The sequence below is a fragment of the Odocoileus virginianus genome, chromosome 10, assembly GCF_023699985.2.
Source record: "Odocoileus virginianus isolate 20LAN1187 ecotype Illinois chromosome 10, Ovbor_1.2, whole genome shotgun sequence".
In the NCBI taxonomy this organism is placed as follows: Eukaryota; Metazoa; Chordata; class Mammalia; order Artiodactyla; family Cervidae; genus Odocoileus; species Odocoileus virginianus.
In genome coordinates this window covers 11,579,079-11,603,073 of record NC_069683.1, presented here as the reverse complement: position 1 = coordinate 11,603,073, position 23,995 = coordinate 11,579,079, and the positions used below count along the sequence as shown (strand labels likewise).

Sequence of the window (23,995 nt, the reverse complement as noted above, 5' to 3'; positions counted from 1 at the left end):
TTATAATGCATGTTGACTAAATCTAATCACTTAACAATAATGTAGGTCTTATAAGGTAGTCTCTCAGTCATGTCCAACTGTTTGCAAACCCATGGACTGTAGCCTGCCAGGCTCCTCTGTCCTTGAAATTCTCTAGGCAAGAATATTGGAGTGGGTTGCAATTTCCTTCTCTAGGGGAATCATCCCAAACCAAATATCAAACCCAGGTCTCCTACACTGCAGGCAGATTCCTCACCACTGAGCCACCAGGAAAGCCCATGAATGACTGGGTACCTTAGCAGGTTAGCGGTAAAGAATCTCCCTGCTAATGAAGGAGACAGTGCTGTCTTCAGTCTCTGGTTTGGGAAGATCTCCTGGAGAAGGAAATGGCAACCCCCTCTCATATTCTTCCCTGTAAAATCACCTGGACAGAGGAAACTGGCAGGCTACAGTCCATGGGGCTGCAAAAGGGTCAGACAGGATTTAGTGGCTAAACAGCAACAGGAATGAATGACTGCTGTGTGCATGCTGTTTCATTCCCTCGCTTCCTTTTCTTAGCAATAACAGCCTGGGCAGTTGCTAGCATATCATCCATTCTGCAGGCGAGGAAGCAATGTCAGAGACTACTGGTAGCAGCTGTAGTAGCAATGCTTACACTAAAACTGCACACTTGCTTATGTAGACATGTAACCCTCAGTCCAAACCTAAAAGATCCTCAATACTATCATTTCTATACTCATCTTATACATTAGGAAAGAGAAGCATAGAGAAATTTAGGATTTTGTCCACCACCAAGTGGTTAATAATGGGCAGGGCCAACATTAAATCTCAGGTTAATCTTATTTATTAATTTTCCCTGCAAAATTTTAACCTATGCCCAACATTGTTAAGTTATGATAGACAATGTTGAACTAGTAATCTCATTTTGATAATAATTCAAATTACTTTAATACTACTTCAGAAGCTAGTTTATACAGAACAATTTCATCTGCTCTCTCTCTCACACATACAGACACACAGACACACAGACACACATGATGATGTCTTTGAAATCTCAAGTAGTAAGTAAAATGTGGTATTGCATTCATTGAATTGTCCTTCCATCTTGACTTTTCCCTCAGGCCTATCTCTCCATTCTCTTATACCACTCCAAAGACTGCTGGGACATCAGATTTCTCTGCAAAATGTTAAAAAATAAATACTGCTTGAGTATCAGAAAGACCTGGTTCAAGTCCTGGTTCTTCTGAATGCAATCTCTTTCATCTAAGGTACATTTCTTTCTCACCTCATATCCTTGTTTTCTCAGCTAGAAATTTATAATAATGATATCCACCTCATAGATCATTATGATAATTGAAGGAATATGTATGAACACATCCACCACGGTACCATGGATGCAAAAGAGAGCTTTTGGTTACTTCTGTGACTGCGTATACACCTGTGGGATAGAAGAGTTAACAGTTGGAGCAGAAATGCAGAGAACTGTTTAACTGTGCAATGAGCTCCAGAAGAATCACCACCAATTTTGCTCTCAAAGATGCAGTGGAGATTCATCTTATTCTTAGCAGTTTTTTTCATGAGAGCTTCCATATTTGTGTTTGATGAGACTGCTGATGATTTATGTCGCTAATATTTGTAATTTCCTCTTTTATATATGTGAAATGCATTTACATTTTGTTTTAATCCTCATCAATAGTTTTGCTTACTAAAAGAGAAGTCTCATGACAAAGCCTAGTTCATGGTGTCAGAGAGCTGGGCGTCTACAATTTGTTAAACCTCTATGAGCCTCAAAATATCCAACTTTCAAATTAAGTTAATAAAATCACAAACTACCTTTTGAAAAATTGGAATGAAGATGAAATATTCTATGACTATATCTGAAAAGTGCTGAAAAATAATGAGTAGTATACATGGGAAGTAATAATCTATAATAAATATTGGTACTATTGAGAAACTTACCTCAGCTCTCTTAGATGATTTTAACGATGTTTGAGGTGTCCAGAAAAAAATCCTATATTCAAGTTGACCAATTCTTACTTTCAGTATGAAAAATGTCTCACTTGAGCAGAGTTTATTCACATAATCAACTGTGAAATGAGCAATTGTTAAGAAATTGTATGCCTTCAATATGTGTACTCTTTTGGGAATATTGATTATACCTCAATAAATCTGTTAAAAAAAAAAGAAAGCCTTCTTAGAAATCAAAATCTTTTCACCTAGCTTAATGTCTCAAAATTTCTCCAAGGAGACCTGTTGAAATCTGTTCTCTTGTTTGAATTTAGAACAGGTTCACTAGAAACATTATGGAGAAGTGATCGTAAATAAATCTCTCTGGTCCCACAGGGCAAGGGGCAGAGAGTGTGGAGTAAGCATATTCAAAGGGTTCACTGTGCTCATGATGAATGTTGCTTTGGAGATGTGAGCTACAAGACCGGTCATTTCCACCTTGTCCTTTATTGCTGTTTGCAGAGATTCCCATAAGGTTCAGGGACCTTGGCCTGCAGTTGTTGCTTTCTCTCCGAGGATTTGCCTCCTTTAATGAAAAGGCTTTGCGTTAGAAGCAGGTATTCAGGAGTGACATATCAGAGATCCACCCGTTCTGTACCAAACAACTAAATTCTCTACAACTGAAACTAAGTTTATGGGAGTCCTTTTGCCTGAACCTGGGTTGTTAAGAAAAATGAGCATCATGTAATAACAAAGGGGCACAATCCCAATGTGTGGACCTGTGATGTAATTTCCCCATTGAATCAAGTCATGGAAGAGTTCCTATTTTGTTATGAATGTTAAATCCTTATTGGAAACCACAGCTGATTACTTGATAGCCAGATCAGTGAGGGCACAAAATTAATGAGAACCATTTGAAGTTCTTGACTCTGAAACTGTTTTTATCTCTGCCTCATTTATTGAAATATCATCAGTTCAGTTCAGTTCAGTCGCCCAGTCATGTCCGACTCTTTGCGATCCCATGAACTGCAGCACGCCAGGCCTCCCTGTCCATCACTAACTCCCGGAGTCCATGTCCATTGAGTCGGTGATGCCATCCAGCCATCTCATCCTCTGTCGTCCCCTTCTCCTCCTGCCCCCAATCCCTCCCAGCATCACGGTCTTTTCAAATGAGTCAACTCTTCGCATGAGGTGGCCAAAGTATTGGAATTTCAGCTTCAAAATCAGTCCTTCCAATGAACAACCAGGACTAATCTCCTTTAGGATGGACTGGTTGGATCCTCTTGCAGTCCAAGGGACTCTCAACAGTCTTCCCCAATATCACAGTTCAAAAGGATCAATTCTTCAGTGCTCAGCTTTCTTTATAGTCCAACTCTCACATCCATACATGACTACTGGAAAAACCATAGCCTTGACTAGACAGACGTTTGTTGGCAAACTAATGTCTCTGCTTTTTATTTATTTATTTATTTTTATTTATTTATTTATTTTCTTTTTTTTAATGAAACTTTTTATTACTTTCACATAATTAATCATGTACATCTTCATTTTTAGCAGCTAACAAATAATTCCATAGGATGGAGGTACCATAATGTTTTAACCGTTTTTTTTTAAAATATTTAGGATTGTAAAATTTTTTATAAATAAAGCTTTTTATGCTTTACATATAGATGTCTTTGGATACTAGTGTGATGATTTTCTTAGGATAAATCCTCACAAGCCAACTTACTAGGTCAGAGTATGCATTCTATTAAGACTTGTCCTGCAAATTGCCAAAATGCTCTAAGTATCCATTCCTAAGATCCTTGCTAACAGTAAAGAAACTATTCATGTTTTTAATCTGATACATTCTTACTGTATATGACACATTCTTACTTTGATACAAGCTAGTGTTTTTTTTTTTTCCATTTATTTTTATTAGTTGGAGGCTAATTACTTTACATCATTACAGTAGTTTTTGTCATACATTGAACTGAATTAGCCATGGATTTACATGTATTCCCCATCCCGGTCCCCCCTCCCACCTCCCTCTCCACCCGATCCCTCTGGGTCTTCCCAGTCCACCAGGCCCGAGCACTTGTCTTATGCATCCAACCTGGGCTGGTGATCTGTTTCACCCTAGATAATATACATGTTTCAATGCTGTTCTCTTGAAGCATCCCACCCTCGCCTTCTCCCAGAGTCCACAAGTCTGTTCTATACATCTGAGTCTCTTTTTCTGTTTTGCACATAGGGTTATCGTTACCATCTTTCTAAAGTCCATATATATGTGTTAGTATACTGTAATGGTCTTTATCTTTCTGGCTTACTTCACTCTGTTTAATGGGCTCCAGTTTCATCCATCTCATTAGAACTGATTCAAATGAATTCTTTTTAATGGCTGAGTAATATTCCATGGTGTATATGTACCACAGCTTCCTCATCCATTCGTCTGCTGATGGGCATCTAGGTTGCTTCCATGTCCTGGCTATTATAAACAGTGCTGTGATGAACATTGGGGTGCACGTGTCTCTTTCAGATCTGGTTTCCTCGGTGTGTATGCCCAGAAGTGGGATTGCTGGGTCATATGGCAGTTCTATTTCCAGCTTTTTAAGAAATCTCCACACTGTTTTCCATAGTGGCTGTACTAATTTGCATTCCCACCAACAGTGTAAGAGGGTTCCCTTTTCTCCACACCCTCTCCAGCATTTATTGCTTGTAGACTTTTGGATAGCAGCCATCCTGACTGGCGTATAATGGTACCTCATTGTGGTTTTGATTTGCATTTCTCTGATAATGAGTGATGTTGAGCATCTTTTCATGTGTTTGTTAGCCATCTGTATGTCTTCCTTGGAGAAATGTCTGTTGAGTTCTTTGGCCCATTTTTTGATTGGGTCATTTATTTTTCTGGAGTTGAGCTGGAGGAGTTGCTTGTGTATTTTTGAGATTAATCCTTTGTCTGTTGCTTCATTTGCTATTATTTTCTCCCAATCTGAGGGCTGTCTTTTCACCTTGCTTATAGTTTCCTTTGTTGTGCAAAAGCTTTTAAGTTTCATTAGGTCCCATTTGTTTATTTTTGCTTTTATTTCCAATATTCTGGGAGGTGGGTCATAGAGGATCCTGCTGTGATTTATGTCGGAGAGTGTTTTGCCTATGTTCTCCTCTAGGAGTTTGATAGTTTCTGGTCTTACATTTAGATCTTTAATCCATTTTGAGTTTATTTTTGTGTATGGTGTTAGAAAGTGTTCTAGTTTCATTCTTTTACAGGTGGTTGACCAGTTTTCCCAGCACCACTTGTTAAAGAGGTTGTCTTTTTTCCATTGTATATCCTTGCCTCCTTTGTCGAAGATAAGGTGACCATAGGTTCATGGATTTATCTCTGGGCTTTCTATTCTGTTCCATTGATCTATATTTCTGTCTTTGTGCTAGTACCATACTGTCTTGATGACTGTGGCTTTGTAGTATAGTCTGAAGTCAGGCAGATTGATTCCTCCAGTTCCATTCTTCTTTCTCAGGATTACTTTGGCTATTTGAGGTTTTTTGTATTTCCATACAAATTGTGAAATTATTTGTTCTAGTTCTGTGAAAAATACCGTTGGTAGTTTGATAGGGACTGCATTGAATCTATAGATTGCTTTGGGTAGTATAGCCATTTTGACAATATTGATTCTTCCAATCCAGGAACACGGTATATTTCTCCATCTGTTTGTGTCCTCTTTGATTTCTTTCATCAGTGTTTTATAGTTTTCTATGTATAGGTCTTTTGTTTCTTTAGGTAGATATACTCCTAAGTATTTTATTCTTTTTGTTGCAATGGTGAATGGTATTGTTTCCTTAATTTCTCTTTCTGTTTTCTCATTGTTAGTGTATAGGAATGCAAGGGATTTCTGTGTGTTAATTTTATATCCTGAAACTTTACTATAATCATTGATTAGCTCTAGTAATTTTCTGGTAGAGTCTTTAGGGTTTTCTATGTAGAGGATCATGTCATCTGCAAACAGCGAGAGTTTCACTTCTTCTTTTCCTATCTGGATTGCTTTTACTTCTTTTTCTGCCCTGATTGCTGTGGCCAAAACTTCCAAAACTATGTTGAATAGTAGTGGTGAGAGTGGGCACCTTTGTCTTGTTCCTGATTTCAGGGGAAATGCTTTCAATTTTTCACCATTGAGGGTGATGCTTGCTGTGGGTTTGTCATATATAGCTTTTATTATGTTGAGGTATGTTCCTTCTATTCCTGCTTTCTGGAGAGTTTTAATCATAAATGGATGTTGAATTTTGTCAAAGGCTTTTTCTGCATCAATTGAGATAATCATATGGTTTTTATCTTTCAATTTGTTAATGTGGTGTATTACATTGATTGACTTGCGGATATTAAAGAATACTTGCATTCCTGGGATAAAGCCCACTTGGTCATGATGTATGATTTTTTTAATATGTTGTTGGATTCTGTTTGCTAGAATTTTGTTAAGGATTTTTGCATCTATGTTCATCAGTGATATTGGCCTGTAGTTTTCTTTTTTTGTGGCATCTTTGTCTGGTTTTGGAATGAGGGTGATGGTGGCCTCATAGAATGAGTTTGGAAGTTTACCTTCTTCTGCAATTTTCTGGAAGAGTTTGAGTAAGATAGGTGTTAGCTCTTCTCTAAATTTTTGGTAGAATTCAGCTGTGAAGCCATCTGGTCCTGGGCTTTTGTTTGCTGGAAGATTTCTGATTACAGTTTCGATTTCCTTGCTTGTGATCATTTTGTTAAGATCTTCTATTTCTTCCTGGTTCAGTTTTGGAAAGTTATACTTCTCTAAGAACTTGTCCATTTCTTCCAAGTTGTCCATTTTATTGGCATAGAGCTGCTGGTAGTAGTCTCTTATGATCCTTTGTATTTCAGTGTTGTCTGTTGTGACATTTTCATTTCTAATTTTGTTAATTTGGTTCTTCTCCCTTTGTTTCTTAATGAGTCTTGCTAATGGTTTGTCAATTTTGTTTATTTTTTCAAAAAACCAGCTTTTAGCTTTGTTGATTTTTGCTATGATCTCTTTAGTTTCTTTTGCATTTATTTCTGCCCTAATTTTTTTGGTTTTTTTTTTGGTTTTTTTTTTTACTGTTTATTTATTTATTTTTTTCTAAATTTTTATTAGTTGGAGGCTAATTACTTTACATCATTACAGTAGTTTTTGTTATACATTGATATGAATTAGCCATGGATTTACATGTACTCCCCATCCCAGTCCCCCCTCCCACCTCCCTCTCCACCCGATCCCTCTGGGTCTTCCCAGTGCACCAGGCCCGAGCACTTGTCTCATGTACCCAACCTGAGCTGGTTATCCGTTTCACCCTAGATAATATACATGTTTCAATGCTGTTCTCTTGAAACATCCCACCCTCGCCTTCTCCCAGAGTCCACAAGTCTGTTCCATACATCTGAGTCTCTTTTTCTGTTTTGCATATAGGGTTATCGTTACCATCTTTCTAAAGTCCATATATATGTGTTAGTATACTGTAATGGTCTTTATCTTTCTGGCTTACTTCACTCTGTATAATGGGCTCCAGTTTCATCCATCTCATTAGAACTGATTCAAATGAATTCTTTTTAATGGCTGAGTAGTATTCCATGGTGTATATGTACCACAGCTTCCTCATCCATTCGTCTGCTGATGGGCATCTGGGTTGCTTCCATGTCCTGGCTATTATAAAGAGTGCTGCGATGAACATTGGGGTGCACGTGTCTCTTTCAGATCTGGTTTCCTTGGTGTGTATGCCCAGAAGTGGGATTGCTGGGTCATATGGCAGTTCTATTTCCAGCTTTTTAAGAAATCTCCACACTGTTTTCCATAGTGGCTGTACTAATTTGCATTCCCACCAACAGTGTAAGAGGGTTCCCTTTTCTCCACACCCTCTCCAGCATTTATTGCTTGTAGACTTTTGGATAGCAGCCATCCTGACTGGCGTATAATGGTACCTCATTGTGGTTTTGATTTGCATTTCTCTGATAATGAGTGATGTTGAGCATCTTTTCATGTGTTTGTTAGCCATCTGTATGTCTTCCTTGGAGAAATGTCTGTTGAGTTCTTTGGCCCATTTTTTGATTGGGTCATTTATTTTTCTGGAGTTGAGCTGGAGGAGTTGCTTGTATATTTTTGAGATTAATCCTTTGTCTGTTGCTTCGTTTGCTATTATTTTCTCCCAGTCTGAGGGCTGTCTTTTCACCTTACTTATAGTTTCCTTTGTTGTGCAAAAACTTTTAAGTTTCATTAGGTCCCATTTGTTTATTTTTGCTTTTATTTCTGAAATTCTGGGATGTGGGTCATAGAGGATCCTGCTGTGATTTATGTCGGAGAGTGTTTTGCCTATGTTCTCCTCTAGGAGTTTGATAGTTTCTGGTCTTACATTTAGATCTTTAGTCCATTTTGAGTTTATTTTTGTGTATGGTGTTAGAAAGTGTTCGAGTTTCATTCTTTTACAGGTGGTTGACCAGTTTTCCCAGCACCACTTGTTAAAGAGGTTATCTTTTTTCCATTATATATCCTTGCCTCCTTTGTCGAAGGTAAGGTGACCATAGGTTCGTGGATTTATCTCTGGGCTTTCTATTCTGTTCCATTGATCTATATTTCTGTCTTTGTGCCAGTACCATACTGTCTTGATGACTGTGGCTTTGTATTATAGTCTGAAGTCAGGCAGATTGATTCCTCCAGTTCCATTCTTCTTTCTCAGAATTACTTTGGCTATTCGAGGTTTTTTGTATTTCCATACAAATTGTGAAATTATTTGTTCTAGTTCTGTGAAAAATTCTGTTGGTAGTTTGATAGGGATTGCATTGAATCTATAGATTACTTTGGGTAGTTTAGCCATTTTGACAATATTGATTCTTCCAATCCATGAACACGGTATATTTCTCCATCTGCTTGTGTCCTCTTTGATTTCTTTCATCAGTGTTTTATAGTTTTCTATGTATAGGTCTTTTGTTTCTTTAGGTAGTTTCTTTCCTTCTACTAACCCTGGGGTTCTTCATTTCTTTCTCCTCTAGTTGCTTTAGGTGTAGAATTACGTTATTTATTTGACTTTTTTCTTGTTTCTTGAGGTAGACCTGTAATGCTATGAATCTTCCCCTTGGCACTGCTTTTACAGTGTCCCATAGGTTTTGGGTTGTTTTGTTTTCATTTTCATTCATTTCTATGCATATTTTGATTTCTTTTTTGATTTCTTCTATGATTTGTTGGTTATTCAGAAGCGTGTTGTTTAGCCTCCATATGTTTGAATTTTTAATAATTTTTTTCCTGTAATTGAGATCTAATCTTACTGCACTGTGGTCAGAAAAGATGACTGGAATGATTTCAATCTTTTTGAATTTACCAAGACTAGATTTATGGCCCAGGATGTGATCTATTCTGGAGAAGGTTCCGTGTGCACTTGAGAAAAAGGTGAAGTTGATTGTTTTGGGGTGAAACGTCCTATAGATGTCAATTAGGTCTAGCTGGTCCATTGTGTCCGTTAAAGTTTGTGTTTCCTTGTTCATTTTCTGTTTAGTTGATCTATCCATAGTTGTGAGTGGGGTATTAAAGTCTCCTACTATTATTGTGTTACTATTAATTTCCTCTTTCATACTCGTTAACGTTTGCCTTACATATTGCGGTGCTCCTATGTTGGGTGCATATATATTTATAATTGTTATATCTTCTTCTTGGATTGATCCTTTGATCATTATGTAGTGTCCATCTTTGTCTCTTTTCACAGACTTAATTTGAAAGTCTATTTTATCTGATATGAGTATTGCGACTCCTGCTTTCTTTTGGTCTCCGTTTGTGTGGAATATTTTTTTCCAGCCGTTCACTTTTAGTCTGTATGTGTCCCTTGCTTTGAGATGGGTCTCTTGTAGACAGCATATATAGGGGTCTTGCTTTTGTATCCATTCAGCCAGCCTTTGTCTTTTGGTTGGGGCATTCAACCCATTTACATTTAAGGTAATTACTGATAGGTATGGTCTGTCTCTGCTTTATAATATGCTATCTATGTTGGTCATAACCTTCCTTCCAAGGAGTTAGTGTCTTTTAATTTCATGGCTGCAATCACCATCTGCCATGATTTTGGAGCCCAGAAAAATAAAGTTAGCCACTGTTTCCCCATCTATTTGCCATGAAGTGATGGGACTGGATGCCATGATCTTAGTTTTCTGAATGTTGAACTTTAAGCCAACTTTTTCACTCTCCTCTTTCACTTTCTTCAAGAGGCTTTTTAGTTCTTCTTCACTTTCTTCCATAAGGGTGGTGTCATCTGCATATCTGAGGTTATTGATATTTCTCCCAGCAGTCTTGATTCCAGCTTGTGCTTCCTCCAGCCCAGCATTTCTCATGATGTACTCTGCATATAAGTTAAATAAGCAGGGTGACAATACACAGCCTTGATGTACTCCTTTTCCTATTTGGAACCAGTCTGTTCCGTGTCCAGTTCTAACTGTTGCTTCCTGACGTGCCTACAGGTTTCTCAAGAGGCAGGTCAGGTGGTCTGGTATTCCTGTCTCTTTCAGAATTTTCCACAGTTTACTATGATCCACACAGTCAAAGGCTTTGGTATAGTCAATAAAGCAGAAATAGATGTTTTTTTAGAAATCTCTTGCTTTTTCGGTGATCTGGCAGATATTGGCAATTTGATCTCTGGTTCCTCTGTCTTTTCTAAAACCAGCTTGAACATTTGCAAGTTCATGGTTCATGTATTGCTGAAGCCTGGCTTGGAGAATTTTGAGCATTACTTTACTAGTGTGTGACATGAGTGCAGCTGTGCAGTAGTTTCAGCATTCTTTGGCATCACCTTTCTTTGGGATTGAAATGAACACTGACCTTTTCCAGTCCTGTGGCCACTGTTGAGTTTTCCAAATTTGCTGGCATATCGAGTGTAGCACTTTCATAGCATCATCTTGATGCTATGAAGGATGCCTGAAGGATTTGAAATAGCTCGACTGAAACAAACAAACAAACAAACAACAACAAAAAGAAATAGCTCGACTGGAATGAATTCTGGAATTCCAGCTTTGTTCATAGTGATGCTTCCTAAGACCCACTTGACTTCACATTCCAGGATGTCTGGCTCTAGGTGAGTGATCAGACCATCGTGATTATCTGAGTTGTGAAGATCTTTTTTGTACAGTTCTTCTGTGTATTCTTGCCACCTCTTCTTAATATCTTCTGCTTCTGTATGTCCATACCATGTCTGTCCTTTATTGACTCCATCTTTGCATGAAATTTTCCCTTGGTATTTCTAATTTTCTTGAAGAGATCTCTAGTCTTTCCCATTATATTGTTTTCCTCTATTTCTTTGCATTGGTTGCTGAGGAAGGCTTTCTTATCTCTCCTTGCTATTCTTTGGAACTCTGCATTCAAATGGGTATATGTTTCCTTTTCTCTGCTTTTCACTTCTCTTCTTTTCACAGCTCTTTGTAAGGCCTCCTCAGACAACCATTTTGCCTTTTTGCATTTCTTTTTCTTAGGGATGATCTTTTAAAAAAATATTTATTTATTTTACTTTACAACACTGTATTGGTTTTGCTATATATTGACTTGAATCTGCCATGGGTGTACATGTGTTCCCCATCCTGAACCCCCCTCCCAACTCCCTCCCCATCCCGTCCCTCTGGGTCACCCCAGTGCACCAGCCCTCAGCTTCCTGTATCATGCATCAAACCTGGATTGGCGACTCATTTCACATATGATAATTATGATCCTGATCCCTGTCTCCTGTACAATGTCACGAATGTCCATCCATAGCTCATCAGGCACTCTATCAGATTTAGTGCCTTAAATCTATTTCTCACTTCAACTGTATAGTCATAAGGGATTTGATTTGGGTCATACCTACATGATCTAGTGGTTTTCCCCACTTTCTTCAATTTCAGTCTGAATGTGGCAATAAGGAACTCATGATCTGAGCTACAGTCATTTCCTGGTCTTGTTTTTGCTGACTGTATAGAGCTTCTCCATCTTTAGCTGCAAAGAATATAATCAGTCTGATTTTTGTGTTGACCATTTGGTGATGTCCATGTGTAGAGTCTTCTCTTGTGTTGTTGGAAGAGGGTGTTTGCTATGACCAGTGTGTTCTCTTGGCAAAACTCTATTAGCCTTTGCCCTGCTTCATTCTGTACTCCAAGGCCAAATTTGCCTGTTACTCCAGGTGTTTCTTGACTTACTACTTTTGCATTCCAGTCCCCTATAATGAAAGGACATCTTTTTTGGGTGTTAATTCTAAAAGGTCTTGTAGGTCTTTATAGAACCATTCGACTTCAGCTTCTTCAATATTACCGGTCGGGGCATAGGCTTGGATTACCGTGATAATGAATGGTTTGCTTTGGAAACGAACAGAGATCATTCTATTGTTTTTGTGATTGCATCCAAGTACTGCGTTTCAGACTCTTGTTGACTATGATGGCTACTCCATTTCTTCTAAGGGATTCCTGCCCACAGTAGTAGATATAATGGTCATCTGAGTTAAAGTCACCCACTCCAGTCCATCTTAGTTCGCTGATTCCTCGAATGTCGATGTTCACTCTTGGCATCTCCTGTTTGACCACTTCCAATTTACCTTGATTCATGGACCTAACATTCCAGGTTCCTATACAGTATTGCTCTTTACAGCATCGGATCTTGTTTCTATCACCAGTTACATCCACAACTGGGTGTTGTTTTTGCTTTGGTTTCATCCTTTCATTCTTTTTTGGAGTTATTTCTCCACTGATCTCCAGTAGCATATTGGGCACCTACTGACCTGGGGAGTTCGTCTTTCAGTATCATATCATTTTGCCTTTTCATACTGCTCATGGGGTTCTCAAGGCAACAATACTGAAGTGGTTTGCTATTCCCTTCTTCAGTGGACCACACTCTGTCTGACCTCTCCACCATGACCCGACCATCTTGGGTGGCCCCACACGGCATGGCTTAGTTTCATTGAGTTAGACACGCTGTGGTCGGTGTGATCAGATTGGCTACTTGTCCGTGATTGTGGTTGCAGTGTGTCTGCCCGCTGATGCCCTCTTTCAGTGCCTACCATCTTACTTGGGTTTCTCTTGCCTTGGACGTGGGGTATCTCTTCACAGCTGCTCCAGAAAAGCGCAGCCTCTGCTCTTTCCCTTGGATTATCATGAATGGCCTTTATTACACTGAGATTTGTCTCCTGTATTCCCACTTTCTGAAGAGTTTTTGTCACAAATGGGTGAAGAGCTTTGCCAAAAGCTTTCTTTGCCTATATTAAGATGATTAAGTGATTTTTAGTCCTCAATTTGTTAACCTGGTATATCACATTGATTACTTTGTTGATATTGAACTATCCTTATATCTCTGGGATAAATCCTATTTGATCATGGTGTATGGTCCTTTCAACTTATATTGAATTTAGTTGCTAATATTTTGTTGAAGAATTTTGCATCTAGGTTCATCAGTATATTGGCCTGTAATTTTCTCTCTTTTTGTGATATTTTTGTCTGGTTTTGGGTGATGCAGGCCTCATAGAGTGAGTTCAGAACCATCCCTTTCTCTGTAAATTTTTTGAAGTAGTTTCAGAAAGACAGGTGCTAAGTCTTCACTAAATGTTTGGTAGAACTTACCTGTGAAGTAATCTGGTCCTGGAATTTTTATTTTTAATTGAAAGTGTGTGTTAGTTGCTCAGTCATGTCTGACTCTTTGTGACCCTAAGAATGGTAGCCTTCCAGGTTCCTCTGTCTGTGGAATTCTCCAGGCAAGAATACTGGAATGGGTTGCCATTTTCTCTTCCAGGGGATCTTCCCAACCCAGTAGTCAAACCCTGGTCTCCTGCATTGCAGGCAGACTCTTTACCATCTGAGCCACCATAACTTTAATTTTTTATAAAAGCATTTAATTTAATTACTGGTAATTGATATGTTCATATTTCCTGTTTTTTCCTAGTTCAGTCTTGCAGGATTGTGCATTACTAGGAATTTGCCCATTTCTTCTAAGTTGCTTAGTTTATTGGCATAAAATTGTTTGCAGTAATCTCTTATGATCCTTTTTGCTTTCTGTGGGATTATTTGTAACTTGTCTTTTTTCAATTTTTGTTTTTATTGATTTGGGCCTTGATGAGTCTGGCTAAAGTTGTGTCAATTTCACTTATCTTTTCAATGAACCAGGTCTTAGTTTTCATTATTATTATTATTTGTAGTCTCTTTTCCTATATATTTATATTCTGATCATTATGATTTCTTTCCTTCTACTAACTTTGGGATTTGTTTATTTTCTATTTCTTTTAGGTGGTTAGATTGTTAGTTGAGATTTCTCCTGTTTCTTGAAGCAGGCTTCTTTTGCTCTAAGCTTCCCTCTTAGAACTGCTTCTGCTGCATCCTATAGATTCCTGGAGGAGGGCATGGCACCCTGCTCCAGTATTTTTGCCTGGAGAATCCCCTTGAACAGAGGAGCCTGGTAGACTACAGTCCGCAGAGTCACCCAGAGTGGGACACAACTGAAGCAACTTAGCACACGTAGATTCTAGGTCATTTTGGTTTTTTGTTTGTTTTTGTTTTAATTTGTCTTCACCTATTTTAAAATTTCTTCTTTCTTTCAGTGATTAATTGGTTGTTTACTTTTGTATTGTTTAGCCTCCACTTGCTTTTTCAGTTTTTTTTTTTTCCCTATTGTTGATTTCTAGTTTTGTAGTGTTATGGCCAAAAAATAAATTTCTTGATATGGTTATACTATTATTACTATTTTCCCCAGTTCTCCATCTTCTGCCTGGCCATAATATTTAAATGTAATAGCTCTATCAAGTGGTACAACATGTGACTTAAACCCTCTCCTCTAGGCTGCAGAGTATTTACTAACTATATGTGTTGCACTGTCCTGAGGATAATACATGTGAAGAAAATTTGAAAAGAAATCTTTTTGCCTAGGCAGACTTCTTTTATTGAATGAGCAGTTGAATTCCCAAAAGTCTAAAATAGTCAGTGAGAAGGCATATGATTTTATGTTTCTATATTTCTACACCAGAAGTGTTGGTACTAGAATTTTAGCCTCATTTGTTCTCCAACTCTAGATATCACACTTCCTGAAAATATAGCAAGTCACAAGGTTCCTGTAGGTAGCGTATGTCCCAATGTGTTTATAGTACAGCTGAGAGCTTGACTCAGAATCTCACCGTCATCTGGTGACCTTAGCTAGTGTGGAGATGCTCTCAGGGATTTGCAACCTTGATGAAACCCCATGGAATTGTTCACATAGTGTTTACCATCCTTTATGTCTCAGTTCATGATACCCTAGGGCTTATACCAGGATGGCTTTCTCACACAAATTTCCAACCAGGAATGGAAACTGTTACTACATTAGTTTAAAGTTCACAGAAAAGAACCAACCAGGTGAAGATGTGCTGTTTGTGGACAAATTCTCCCAAATATCTGTTTCTAAGGCAAAATCTTAAAAAAAAAAAAAAAAACAAAAAACAAACAAACAACAACAAAAAAAAACAACAGAGATAATTAATTCCTAGGAGGGCAAAGCCTTAGATATTAATAGAAAAATCAGTCTTTTTTTTTTCCAGTGTTCACTCATCTTTATTCTTTTTTAAAAAATTTTTATTTTTTTCATTTATTTTTATTAGTTGGAGGCTAATTACTTTACAATATTGTAGTGGTTTTTTGCCATACATTGACATGAATCAGCCATGGATTTACGTGTGTTCCCCATTCTGATCCCCCCTCCCACCTCTCTCCCCATCCCATCCCTCTGGGTCTTCCCAGTGCACCAGCTCTGAGCACTTGTCTCAGGCATCCAACCTGGGCTGGTGATCTGTTTCACCCTTGATAGTACACTTGTTTCAGTGCTATTCTCTCGGAACATCCCACCCTCGCCTTCTCCCAAGAGTCCCAAAGTCTGTTCTGTACATCCGTGTCTGTTTTTCTGTTTTGCATATAGGGTTATCATTACCATCTTTTAAAATTCCATATATATGCATTAGTATACTGTATAGGTCTTTTATCTTTCTGGCTTACTTCACTCTGTATAATGGGCTCCAGTTTCATCCATCTCGTTTGAACTGATTCAAATGAATTCTTTTTAATGGTTAAGTAATATTCCATTGCTCTTTACAGCACCGGACCTTGCTTCTATCACCAGTCCCATCCACAACTGGGTATTGTTTTTGCTTTGGCTCCATCCCTTCAATCATTATGGAGTTATTTCTCCACTGATCTCCAGTAGCATATTGGGCACCTACCGACCTGGGGAGTTCCTCTTTTAGTATCCTATCATGTTGCCTTCTCATACTGTTCATGGGGTACTCAAGGCAAGAATACTGAAATAGGAAAAGGAGTATATCAAGGTTGTATATTGTCATCCTGCTTATTTAACTTATATGCAGAGTACATCATGAGAAGCGCTGGGCTGGAAGAAGCACAACCTGGAATCAAGATTGCTGGGAGAAATATCAATAACCTCAGATATGCAGATGACACCACCCTTATGGCAGAGAGTGAATAGAAACGAAAGAGCTTCTTGATGAACGTGAAAGAGGAGAGTGAAAAAGTTGGCCTAAAGCTTAACATTCAGAAAACTAAGATCATGGCACCTGGTCCCATCACCTCATGGGAAATAGATGGGGAGACAGTGGAAACAGTGTCAGACTTTATTTTTTTGGGCTCCAAAATCACTGCGGATGGTTACGGCAGCCATGAAATTAAAAGACGCTTACTCCTTGGAGGGAAAGTTACGACCAACCTAGACAGCATATTAAAAAGCAGAGACATTACTTTGCCAACAAAGGTCTGTCTGGTCAAGGCTATGGTTTTTTCAGTGGTCATGTATGGATGTGACAGTTGGACGGTGAAGAAAGCTGAGCGCCGAAAAATTGATGCTTTTGAACTGTGGTGTTGGAGAAGACTCTTGAGAGTCCCTTGGACTGCAAGGAGATCCAACCAGTCCATCCTAAAGGAGATCAGTCCTGGGTGTTCATTGGACGGACTGATGCTGAAGCTGAAACTCCAAAACTTTGGCCGCCTCATGCGAAAAGTTGACTCGTTGGAAAAGACCCTGCTGTTGGGAAGGATTGGGGGCAGGAGGAGAAGGGGACAACAGAGGATGAGATTGTTGGATGGCATCACTGACTCGATGGGCGTGAGTTTGAATAAACTCCGGGAGTTGGTAATGGACAGGGAGGCCTGGCATGCTGCGATTCATGGGGTCGCAAAGAGTCGGACACGACTGAGTGACTGAACTGAACTGAACTGAATATTCCATTGTGTATATGTACCATAGCTTTCTTATCCATTCATCTGCTGATGGGCATCTAGGTTGCTTCCATGTCCTGGCTATTATAAACAGTGCTGCGATGATCATTGGGGTGCACGTGTCTCTTTCAGGTCTAGTTTCCTCAGTGTGTATGCCTAGAAGTGGGATTGCTGGGTCATATGGCAGTTCTATTTCCAGTTTTCTAAGAAATCTCCACACTGTTCTCCATAATGGCTGTACTAGTTTGCATTCCCACCAACAGTGTAAGAGGGTTCCCTTTTCTCCACACCCTCTCCAGCATTTACTGCTTGTAGAATTTTGGATAGCAGCCATCCTGACTGGCGTGTAATGGTACCTCATTGTGGTTTTAATTTGCATTTCTCTGATAATGAGTGATGTTGAGCATCGTTTCATGTGTTTGTTAGCCATCTGTATGTCTTCTTTGGAGAAATGTCTGTTTAGTTCTTTGGCCCACTTTTTGATTGGGTCATTTATTTTTCTGGAGTTGAGCTGGAGGAGTTGCTTGTATATTTTTGAGATTAATCCTTTGTCTGTTGCTTCGTTTGCTATTATTTTCTCCCAATCTGAGGGCTGTCTTTTCACCTTACTTATAGTTTCCTTTGTTGTGCAAAAGCTTTTAAGTTTCATTAGGTCCCATTTGTTTGTTTTTGCACTGTTGATTTTTAATCTGGTTTTTTCATTTCCATTTTCTTCTAAGGGGTTTAGAATTAAAATAATTAAAGTTTTCCTTCCTGATATTGATGTTTTAGGTGTTTTAGGATATTTTGCAGAAATATTTGTTTTTCTCACTGTTTATGTGTTTAACTATAATTAATAACAAATAGGTTTATGATTTATGGATTCCCATGGAGAATCCATGTGAGAGAGAAGGACAGCACTTGGAGTCTGTTTTTTGCATAAAAAATCTCAGTTCAAAAACTGAGAACCAAAGAGAAAATGAATTAGAATATGACATTAAAATATACCCTCTACTGTGATTCAGTCAGTTCAGTCATTCAGACATGTCCAACTCTTTGTGACCCCATGAACCGTAGCATGCCAGGCCTCCCTGTCCATCACCAACTCCCAAAGTTTACCCAAACTCATGTCCATTGAGTCGGTGATGCCATCCAACCATCTCATCGTCTGTCATCCCCTTCTCCTCCTGCCTTTAATCTTTCCCAGAATCAGGGTCTTTTCAAATGAGTCAGCTCTTTGCATCAGGTGGCCTGCTGTGATTGGGAGTCTTTATTAAACTCCAAGCTCAAAGGCTAGTTTATTCTAATTCTATTCAAACTTTGGTGGATCTTGTTAGATCTTATTTTTGTTTCAGTGGATGTGGTCCCAGTAGCATGATTGAATTTCTGTATCCCTGAACTGGACTTCCCTGGTGGCTCAGTAGTAAAGAATCCACTTGCCATCACAAGAGATGCAGATTTTATCCTTGGGTTGGGGAGACCCTCTGGAGTAGGAAATGGCATCCTACTCCAGTGTTCTTGTATGGAAAATTCCATGGACAAAGGAGCCTGGTGGGCTTCAGTCCATGGGATTACAAAGACTTGGACATGGCTGAACACACACACACACACATGACTTTAGACTTTCATCGTTTTCTTAGAGAGTCAAAACAGGTATTGCTAAATATGAGAGATGAAAGCTAATTCTCTTTGTCACTGTATAGTGATTTCCCCCCCTTATATACAGTCACTTTAAGGTGTTTGAACAGAGTAAGATGTGTTGCTGTGAAAAAAAAAATTACTGTTTTGGGCATTAGAAGATTTGGATTCTTGTGTTCTATGGATCAGTTAGCTGTGTTTCTCTCTGGGTCTCAGTTTCCTCATCTTTAAAGACGATCAGGACATTTGGTCCCATCACTTCATGACAAATAGATGGGGAAACAATGGAAATAGTGACAGATTTTATTTTCTTGAGCTCCAAAATCACTGCAGATGGTGGCTATAGCCATGAAATTAAAAGATGCTTGCTCCTTGGAAGAAAAGCTATGACCAACCTAGAAAGCATATTAAAAAGCAGAGACATTACTTTGCCAACAAAAGTCCATCTAGTCTAAGTTATGGTTTTTCCAGTAGCCATGTATGGATGTTAGAATTGGAACATAAAGAAAGCTGAGTGCTGAAGAATTGACGCTTTTGAACTGTGGTGTTGGAGAAGATGCTTGAGAGTCCCTTGGACAGCAAGGAGATCCAACCAGTCAATCCTCAAGGAAATCATTCCTGAATGTTCATTGGAAGAATTGATGCTGAAGCTGAAATTCCAAAACTTTGGCCACCTGATGCAAAGAACTAACTCATTTGAAGACCCTGATGCTGGAAAAGATTGAAGGCAGGAGGAGAAGGGGACAACAGTGGATTATATGGTTGGATAGAATCACTGACTCAATGGACAAGAATTTGAGCAAGCTCCAGATTTGGTGATGGACAGGGAGGTTGGTGTGCTGCAGTCCATGGGGGTCTCAAAGAGTCGGACATGACTGAGCGACTGAAATGAACTAAACTGATGAGATTATAAAATGCAAAGTACTGGGAGATTTTTTGTTTACAAAATTCCAGGTCTTGTCCAATCGACCCTAGATCCCATTAACATCTTTCACTGTATTTCATAGGTTAGCAAAAGAACTGCCATAGATTTCATGTGGTCACTGGTGGCCATGTCTAAACTCTGGCATTGCTGATTCCCAGAAGTAAACTGAATTCCTCCTGGAGAGGCACTCAATGGTAAAGAGCTAGAGACAGAAATCCTGAATTTGAATACAGTCTTCTCTATTTGTTATTTCATCATCATTACTTTGGGCAAGTCATTTATCTTCTTGTAACCACAGTTTCTTCTTCTTTACAATACAGACAACCGTATACCAACCTCACAAGGATCATTTGACAGACCACGTACATGTAAAGTATTTAGTATAATGCCTAGTACATTGTGAAACTCAACAAATTTGATAGTTATTATAGAAATGCCATTGTGTAAAAAATAAATCTCTGCATTCTATAAAGATTGAGAAAAAGCAGGCTTATAGTAAAAGTGTATTTCCCAATATTTGAGTATACTGAATGTAAGCAAGTAACAAAGATTTCCCTGCTTAAGAAGTAATGTGTCTGCTGAAGTTCTTACCTCTTGATTGTAGTCTGGGTGCCATTTTATGGAAGGTCAAGATTATTTTGCTGTCCATAACTTTTTCCCATTTCTCATTTTTCCAAAATTATGAGTATTAGAGAATATGAGCGGAAATAGGAACAGAATTGGTCTTTGAACTAAGACAAAAAAAAAAAAAAAAAAACCCTGAAAATTATCCTGTGTTTGGGTCTATCAATTAACAGAGGACACCAAAAATGTCCACTGAGCTGTTTTGTTTATGAGTTGGTTATTGTGTTGTGTTAGATAGAAGGAGCTGATGTAAATTGTAAAACAGAACTGTTTTAAAACTAATTGCTTCAAAGTTTGCAAGAAACTGAAATAATAAGTGAAATAATGAGGATGAATGAGTTAAGTTTGGAATTTTCTGTCTGATTTTGATCATGAAATCCAGGCTTTGGTACAGACCATTGGGAAAGTATGAAAATATACCAGTTGGTTCTTGGTTCTCCCAGGTGCCATCTTCTCTAGAGAAGAGTTGGCAATTAGAAGTGCACACAGACTTTCTTCTCAAGTGTTATTGTCCGTGGAAGGTTTCTCTGATGCCCTGGGCTATTCAGAAGGGAGCCCACTAAAGGGGCTTGGGACTTGAAAGGTAGCTTCTCAACAAAGAGTTTGTGGGATCACCCAGAAGAGTTCCCTGATGCAGAGAATCTGGGGCTTCCCTGGTGGCTCAAATGGTAAAGCATCTGCCTGCGATGAGGGGGTCCTGGGTTCAATCCCTGGGTCTGAAAGATCCCATGGAGAAGGGAATGGCAACCCACTCCAGTACTCTTGCCAGGAAAATTCCATGGACAGAGGAACCTGGTAGGCTACAGTCCATGGGACCACAAAGAGTCGGACAAGATTGAGCAACTTCACTGGAAAAGTTACCTCATTATGTACCTTGCCCACTTGTAACATAGATAATTCATTTTACCCTTCACTGCCTATTTGCTTTTAAAATACATAAATATAAAGAGAATAATGAACTCTTAGTTATTGTAAAATGAAAAGATTAATAATTACAATACTTAGTTGTATGTGTGCATGCTAAGTCATTTCAGTTATGTCTGACTCTTTGCAATGCTATGGACTGTTGCCCACCAGGCTCTTATATCCATGGGATTCTCCAGACAAGCATCCTGGAGTGGGTTGCCATGCCATTCTCCAGGGGATCTTCCCAACCCAGGAATCAAACCCACATCTCTTATGTCTTCTGCATTGGCACACAAGTTCTTTACCACTAGTGCCATCTGGGAATCCCACTTAGTTATATATATTACCTTAAAGTTGACTTGACTAATACATGTATTCCTCATCAAGGAAATTGAAATAGACTTTGCATTACAGTGATCTGGTTGATGACTGAGACTAGGCTTATTACTTGTTAGCATTAATGGCATATGTTAAAACTAGTGATCAATAATTTTTAGATGGTAGACTAAAGACAGCATCTAGGATGATTAGAAGTGGTCCCTGGGGCAGCTAGGGCAAGCTTACCCCTGCCCTGATCCTCTAAAGCTGTTAGAGTCAGCGAGGCCCTCATTCTATGTTCATTTAGAGAACTGATAGCAGTAACTTTATGAGTACATTAAAGCAATTTCCTCAAATATTAATATATTCAGATCATATATTTTTGGGGTCCCACAATATACCAGTACACAACTTCCTATGTTTCTTTTCCCATACATATACCATTCAATTAAAAAATTCATTGTTTCAACCTAAGGCCTCCAGGAAAAAAACATGTAAGTTATATTTATTTTCTGATTAAAATTAGTAATGTAAGCTTCAGAATTTTGGAAAATACTAAAAAATGTAAAAAAAAATCTAAGAGAGTCAACTAAAAGAAATTTTGGTGCATGGGTTCCTAGACAGTTTGGGGAAAAGAAGGAATCATTTGTGATATTGTCAGAATACTGTTAAAAGGTAGCATTTTGCAGTAATTCATTCTTTTATATTCCCTTTTCCTTTTTTTTCTTTCTTAAAAGTAAAGTGTTCCTTGCCAGTGTTTACATTACCCACACCACATAGATGCGGAATGAAAGGAATGTGACTGTGTTCATTCTAGTAGGTCTTACACAGAACCCCCAAATGCAAAAAGTAGTGTTTGTGGTTTTTTTGGTCTTGTACATGGTAACCCTCTCAGGCAACCTGCTCATTGTGGTCACCATCACCACCAGCCAGGCTCTGAACTCCCCCATGTACTTCTTCCTGACCCACCTTTCCTTGATAGACACAGTTTACTCTTCTTTGGCTCCTAAGTTGATTGTGGACTCCCTTCATGAGATCAGGACAATCTCCTTTAATGGCTGTGTGGCTCAAGTCTATGCAGAACACGTTTTTGGTGCTGCTGAGATCGTCCTGCTGACAGAGATGGCCTATGACCGCTACGTGGCCATCTGCAGACCTCTGCACTACACGGCCATCGTGAGCCGCAGGATGTGCCTCCTCCTGCTGGGGGTGGCCTGGACCGGAGGGTTTCTCCACGCAAGCGTTCAGATCCTCTTTACAGTCCGGCTGCCCTTCTGTGGCCCCAACGTCATAGACCACTTCATGTGTGACTTGTACCCCTTGTTGAAGCTTGTCTGCGTGGACACCCACACCCTTGGTCTCTTTGTTGCTGCCAACAGTGGGTTCATCTGCCTGTTAAACCTCCTCCTCCTGTTGGTCTCCTATGTGGTCATCTTGCGCTCCCTAAAGAACTCTAGCCTGGAGGGGAGACGCAGAGCTCTTTCTACATGCGTCTCTCACATCGCTGTAGTTGCGTTATTCTTCGTGCCCTGCGTGTTTGTGTATCTTCGCCCAGTCGCCACTCTGCCCATTGATAAAGCTGTTGCTGTCTTTTACACTACAGTGGCCCCCATGTTAAATCCTTTAATCTACACTCTCAGAAATGCTGAGGTTAAACGTGCTATGAAGAAACTCTGGAAGAAAAAAGTGACTTCATGTATTCCTTATCCCAATCCCCTCTCCCACCTCCCTCTCCACACGATCCCTCTGGGTCTTCCCAGTAAATCCATGGCTGATTCATGTCAATGTATGGCAAAAACCACTACAATGTTGTAAAGTAATTAGCCTCCAACTAATAAAAATAAATGGAAAAAAAAAAAGAAAAAAGTGACTTCAGGTAATAGTTAAACAGAATCATTAAACATTACGGATAGGAGTAATAGAGGTACTCTAGTCCAAGCCTCTTGATGGTACATCGAATCTAGCAAGGGAATGAATAATACTGCTGATGGCCACTTAAGCACAAGAACCAAAGCTTGGATTGGAATCCAGACTTACTGTCTCCCATCTCACTCTCCTTATCACAACTGAATGTGCCTTAATCAATAAATGCTTATCTATTAACAGGAAATCTGGAAATATCTTCAGAAGGTGAAAAGTACAAATCGAGAGTTTTGAATTGGTCTTATTATGTAGCGTGGAGATGTGTTGGTTACTACTGATTATTGAAACATGCCTAATGATATGCCTTTACTTTGGACTCTGGCCTCAATATAAAATTTTTTGTGTGAGTTTTCTTGTTCATTAAATCTTGATTGTACAGTAAAAGAAATACTATTTATGATATGCTTATCAGACTAGCATTGTATTACATATTTTCGATATTGTATTAGGTGGGGTCCAGTCAGGGAACAGAACAGAGTTATTTGAACTGAAAACGTTCACATGCAATCAATAATTATGTCAGGGTTATAACTATAAAAAGGGTAATGAGCTCTCCAAAAAAAGCCCTTTGACTG

General features: G+C 38.9%; 1 protein-coding gene across 1 annotated transcript; it reads left to right on the top strand.

The window, feature by feature from the left end:
- The first annotated feature begins 22,277 nt into the window (after positions 1-22,277).
- Positions 22,278-23,698, top strand: LOC139036954 (olfactory receptor 4C12-like). Its single transcript, XM_070472794.1, has 2 exons — positions 22,278-23,256; positions 23,604-23,698. Exons 1-2 carry the CDS (start codon positions 22,278-22,280, stop codon positions 23,696-23,698), a joined length of 1,074 nt encoding a protein of 357 aa, XP_070328895.1.
- The last annotated feature ends 297 nt before the right edge of the window (positions 23,699-23,995 follow it).